Source organism: Brassica napus, chromosome C4 (genome assembly GCF_020379485.1).
Source record: "Brassica napus cultivar Da-Ae chromosome C4, Da-Ae, whole genome shotgun sequence".
Classification (NCBI taxonomy): domain Eukaryota; kingdom Viridiplantae; phylum Streptophyta; class Magnoliopsida; order Brassicales; family Brassicaceae; genus Brassica; species Brassica napus.
In genome coordinates, this window is record NC_063447.1 from 1,593,622 (window position 1) to 1,599,695 (window position 6,074).

Sequence of the window (6,074 nt, forward strand, 5' to 3'; positions counted from 1 at the left end):
ATTGATAAATAAAATTAAAAAGATGCCTATGTACCGTAAAAGAGAGTTTAATATACATTAATACAAATGTAGAATGTGTTTTGAAATTTTATAACAACACTAAAGATTATAGGTTTCAGTATATAGAGCATTTACCGAAAAATTCAATATTTCCGTAGGGGTGTTAACACATAGATTTTAAGAAAAATTCAAAAATATGAAAATAATGTTTTAATGTTAGTGAATGATCATTGTTCATCCTTCACTAACATATGATGAAGGAAAAAGAGGTTTGAAACCTTTGTTGTCTCCGTTTTTCTAGAGAATAGCGATTTTATAATGGTTAGTCCACCAATTTAAGGAGTATTATGAATTTTACTAAATTAATTGACAAAAAAATAAAACGATGCCCATGTACCATGAAAGAGAGTTTAATATACATTAATACAAATGTAGAATATGTTTAGAATTTTTAAAACAACACTAAAGATCATAGGCCTCAGAATAGAGCATTTAGCAGAAAATTCAATATTTTTGTAGGGGTTAACACATAGATTTTGAGAAAATTCAAAAATATGAAAATATTGTTTTAATGCATAGTTGCATCATTCACTAATATATGATGAAGGTCAAAGAGGTTTGGAAATTTTGTTGTCTCCGTTCTCTAGAAAATAGCTATTTTATAGTGGTTAGTCTCCCAATTTAGAAAGTATTATGGAGTTTTACTAAATTAATTGACAAAAAATTAAAACGATGTCCACGTACCATGAAAGAGAGTTTAATATACATTAATACAAATGCAGAATGTGTTTAGAAATTTTAAAACTACAATAAAGATCATAGGCTTCAGTATAAAGAGCATTTACCGAAAAATTCAATTTTTTCGTAGGGGGTTAACACATAGATTTTGAGAAAAATTCAAAAATAGAAAAATACTGTTTTAATGCATAGTTCATCCTTCACTAACATATGATGAAGGAAAATGAGATTTGAAACCTTTGTTGTCTCTGTTTTCTAGAGAATAGCGATTTTATATTGGTTAGTCCACCAATTTAAGAAGTATTATGAATTTCACTAAATTAATTGAAACAAAATTAAAACGATGTTCATGTTCCATGAAAGAGAGTTTAATATAATTAATACACGTATATAACTTGTTTAGAAATTTTAAAACAACACTAAAGATCATAGGCTTCAGTATATAAAGCATTCACAGAAAAATTCAATATTTTCGTAGGGGGTTAACACATAGATTTTGAGAATTATTCAAAAATATGAAAATACTGTTTTAATGCATATTTCATCCTTCACTAACATATGATGAAGGAAAAAGAGGTTTGAAACCTTTGTTGTCTCCGTTTTTCTAGAGAATATCGTTTTTATAGTGGTTAGTCCACCAATTTAGTGAGTATTATGAAGTTTTACTAAATTAATTGGCGAAAAATTAAAACGATGCCCATGTACCGTGAAAAGAGAGTTTAATATACATTACTACAAATGTATAATGTGTTTAGAAATTTTAAAACAACACTAAAGATTATAGGCTTCAGTATATAGAGCATTTACCGAAAAATTCAATATTTTCGTAGGAGTTAACACGTAGATTTTGAGAAAATTTCAAAAATATGAAAATACTGTTTTAATGCATAGTTCATCCTTTACTACCATGCGATGAAAGACAAAAAGGTTTGAAACTTTTGTTTTCTCCGTTTTTCTAGAGAATAGCGATTTTATAGTGGTTAGTCCACCAACTTAGAGAGTATTATGAAGTTTTACTAAATTAATAGTTTTACTAAATTAATTGACAAAAAATTAAAACGATGCCCATGTACCTTGAAAATGAGTTTAATATGCATTAATACAAATATAGAATGTGTTTATAAATTTTAAAACAACACTAAAGATTATAGGCTTCAGTATATAGAGCATTTACCGAAAAATTCAATATTTTCGTAGGGACACATAGATTTTGAGAAAAATTAAAAAATATGAAAATAATGTTTTAATGCATAGTTGCATCCTTCACTAACATATGATGAAAGTCAAAGAGGTTTGAAAATTTTGTTGTCTCCGTTCTCTAGAAAATAGCTATTTTATAGTTGTTAGTCCATCAATTTAGGGAGTATTTTGAAGTTTTACTAAATTAATTGACAAAAAATTAAAACGATGTCCACGTACCATGAAACGGAGTTTAATATACATTAATACAAATGCAGAATGTGTTTAGAAATTTTAAAACAACACTAAAGATCATAGGATTCAGTATATACAACATTTACCGAAAAAATCAATATTTTCGTAGGGCGTTAACACATAGATTTTGAGAAAATTTCAAAAATATGAAAATACTGTTTTAATGCATATTTGCAACCTTCACTAACATATGATGAAGGTCAAAGAGGTTTGGAACTTTTGTGGTTTTCGTTTCTCTAGAAAATGGTGATTTTATAGTGGTTAGTCCACCAATTTAAGGAATATTATGAAGTTTTACTAAATTAATTGACAAAAAATTAAAACGATGTCCATATACCATGAAATAGAGTTTAATATACTTTAATACAAATGTAGAATGTGTTTTTAATTTTTAAAACAACACTAAAGATCATATTCTTCAGTATATAGAGTATTCACCGAAAAATTCAATATTTTCGTACGGGGTTTTGAGAAAAATTCAAAAATATGAAAATACTGTTTTAATGCATAGTTCATACTTCACTAACATATTATGAAGGAGAAAGAGGTTTGAAACCTTTGTTGTCTCAGTTTTTCTAGAGAATAGCGATTTTATAGTGGTTAGTCCACCAATTTAGGGAGTATTATGAATTTTTACTAAATTAATTGATAAAATATTAAAACGATGTCCATGTACCATGAAAGATTGTTTAATATACATTAATACAAATATTAATGTGTTTAGAAATTTTAAAAAATACTAAATATCATAGGCTTCAGTATATAGAGCATTTACCGAAAAATTCAATATTTTCGTAGGGGTTAACACGTAGATTTTGAGAAAAATTCAAAATATGAAAATACTGTTTTAATGCATAGTTGCATCCTTCACTAACATATGATGAAGGAAAAAGAAGTTTGAAACCTTTGTTGTCTCCATTTTTCTAGAGAATAACTATTTTATAGTGGTTAGTCCACCAACTTTGGGAGTATTATGAATTTTACTAAATTAATTGACAAAAATTTAAAACGATGTCCATGTACTTTGAAAGAGAGTTTAATATACATTAATACAAATGTAGAATATGTTTAGAATTTTTAAAACAACACTAAAGATCATAGGCCTCAGAATAGAGCATTTAGCAGAAAATTCAATATTTTCGTAGGGGTTAACACATAGATTTTGAGAAAAATTCAAAAATGTGAAAATATTGTTTGAATGCATAGTTGCATCCTTCACTAACATATGATGAATGTCAAAGAGGTCTGAAACTTTTTTTGTCGCCGTTTCTCTAGAAAATAGCGATTTTATAGTGGTTAGTCCACCAATTTAGGGAGTATTAAGAAGTTTTACTAAATTAATTAACAAAAAATTAAAATGATGCACATGTACCATGACAGAGAGTTTAATATACATTAATACAAATGTAGAATGTGTTTAGAAGTTTTAAAACAACACTAAAGATCATAGGCTTAAGTATATGGAGCATTGACTGAAAAAATCAATATTTTCGTAGGGGTTAGCACGTCGATTTTGAAAAAAAATCAAAAATATGAAAATACTGTTTTAATGCGTAGTTACATCCTTCACTAACATATGATGAAGTTCAAAGAGGTTTGGAACTTTTGTTGTCTCCGTTTCTCTAGAAAATAAGGATTTTATAGTGGTTAGTCTACCAATTTAGGAAGTATTATGAAGTTTTACTAAATTAATTGATAAAAAATTAAAACGATGCCCATGTACCATGAAAGACTGTTTAATATACATTAATACAAACGTAGAATGTGTTTAGAAATTTTAAAACAAAACTAAAGATCATAGACTTAGGTATATAGAATATTTACCGAAAATTCAATATTTTCGTATGGTTCAAATATTGAATTTTACATATATCAATATGTAAACTGGTGTTTATATATTGATATATTGGTTAGTCCACGAACCAATATTACAAACCTATATATCTGTAATCTGGTTAGTCCACAAACCAGCAATTAACAAACACCATTCGGTCAAAATATATCTCTGTATTAAGAAGCATGTCAGCTCAAATTCCACGAGCCCATTACAGCATTACTGTTCTCCAATATTTATTTTAACATGAAAACTATGGAAACTGAGAACCTTAATCCTTTGAACTAGTGAAAAATTGATAACATTTTCAACTATCTATATAGTTTTTATTTTAAATTTACTCAGAAGAATTTGGGCATTAGACTCCAATCTTTACTATGTCCCAAACTAGCATGTGCTAATATTATTGACGTAAACATTTATCTCTATGAATTTGGATTAAAAGTACAACAACATAACACTTGCACTTAACCATTAGACTACCATGTATTCAAATACGTGAGTTTGTATTCAAATACTAAACCAACAAACAAATCTCCACCATTTACTTATACAAAATTCCAAAAATACACAAAATTCGAGCACACTCAACACATTACATTGGGATTTCCTCTCAAATCACACAATATATTACACTCAAAAAATTATGTCACACAAAGAAATAACAACACAACACTCTCTACATGTTCCCAAAAAATAATTGTTTTAGTAACATCTGCTAATAGTAATTAAATATATAAAACACGAAGATTAGAATATAAAACAAAAGGAAAAGTGTATATATATATATACGTATCTACAGTGTTATAGTCACAACATATATTCATACGAATGTTGCTGCCATTTTCAAATCACCCCTGGAGTCTTCCTTTCCTCCTTACTTTAGATTCACCCTGCAATATATGAATATCATCATTCACTAAACCACACACAAATATTAATATCTTCTTATGTAAACTAACATTAAAAACTGATCTTAATCTTACCATTTGAGTGTATTAAGGATGCATTTAGGCGAATCAGTATCAAGCTTGTTCAAACTAACACCACCGCATCTCAAATTAACAGCGAGCATCCCGATCTTCATCCCTCCGACACCTAATCCAACTTTTGTCTTGGCAACAACATTAATCACCAAATCTTTACTCTGAAACTTGGACGCTAGTCTCATAGCCAGCCCTCTGTCCACGAGCATGTTCTTCACCGCCGTCTCCACCTTCACGCTAGTCGAGTTCTTGGGGCCTTGTCTGAATCCATTAATCGTCGTGTCACCCATTTGAGTCTCGTCGTTTCCATTACCGATGCTCATGTCCACGGCGGTGTCGCCGTAGTAGAAAACGAGCTTGGCGTTGGGGTTCCTCATCTCGACGCGGGCCACGGCGGCGGCGGAGAGGGAGGAGCCGTCGGGGTCGTCGGAGAGTTTGAAGCCGTCGAGGCGGAAGGAGGAGAGGCTGAAGGTGGGGAGCTTGGGGTCGAACCAGAGGTAGAAGATGGCGGTGGCGATTAGGAAGAGGAAGACGAGGAGGACGATGGTGATGCAGACGCAGCAGCAGCAGGATTTGAAGCAGTTTCCGCGTTTGCGCTTTGGTCGGAAGGAGGAAGGCATCCCGGCGGCGGGTTTTCTCATGGGTGGTGGTTGGGGTCTGGCTGCCACGGGAGGTGGAGGAGGAGGAGGTTGAGGAGAGGGCGTGTTTGGATCTCTGTAGCCTGGTGGTTTTTGAAGAACTGGTTTCATTTGATAATCTGCCATTTTATTTGATTCACCTCTCTTCACGATCTGTTTTAAAAAAAAAAAAAAAAATATGTATATTTTTGAAGCGATTGATCAAGAAACAGAGAGATCAAATGTTGATATAACCTGAGAAAAAAAAAACTAGAGAGATAGAGACGATGGTGATGATTGCAGAGATTGGGAAACTTGGTTTCTAAGAGATTTCGAGTTTTGTGTGTTGTGTGTTGTGTGTTTGTCGGAAAGGGTTGAGACGTGAGGATGAGAATTCGTTTTGAAACCGATACTCACGCACGCGCGCCGTTTTTCATAAATGCTGACGTGGTCCCTCTTTTTGCT

The 6,074-nt window shown here is 31.3% G+C and overlaps 1 protein-coding gene across 2 annotated transcripts; it reads right to left on the reverse strand.

The window, feature by feature from the left end:
• Positions 1-4,524: 4,524 nt before the first annotated feature.
• LOC111213958 (NDR1/HIN1-like protein 6) lies at positions 4,525-6,074 on the reverse strand. 2 transcript variants are annotated; one of them, XM_048754408.1, is made up of 3 exons: positions 5,865-6,074; positions 4,993-5,783; positions 4,525-4,886 (listed from the first exon to the last, which is right to left on the reverse strand). In XM_048754408.1, exons 2-3 carry the CDS (start codon positions 5,754-5,756, stop codon positions 4,853-4,855), a joined length of 798 nt encoding a protein of 265 aa, XP_048610365.1. In that variant the 5' UTR covers positions 5,757-5,783; positions 5,865-6,074; the 3' UTR covers positions 4,525-4,852. The 2 variants fall into 2 exon arrangements, with proteins under 2 accessions (XP_048610365.1, XP_048610366.1); XM_048754409.1 differs by having other exon boundaries at positions 4,525-4,899; positions 5,865-6,019.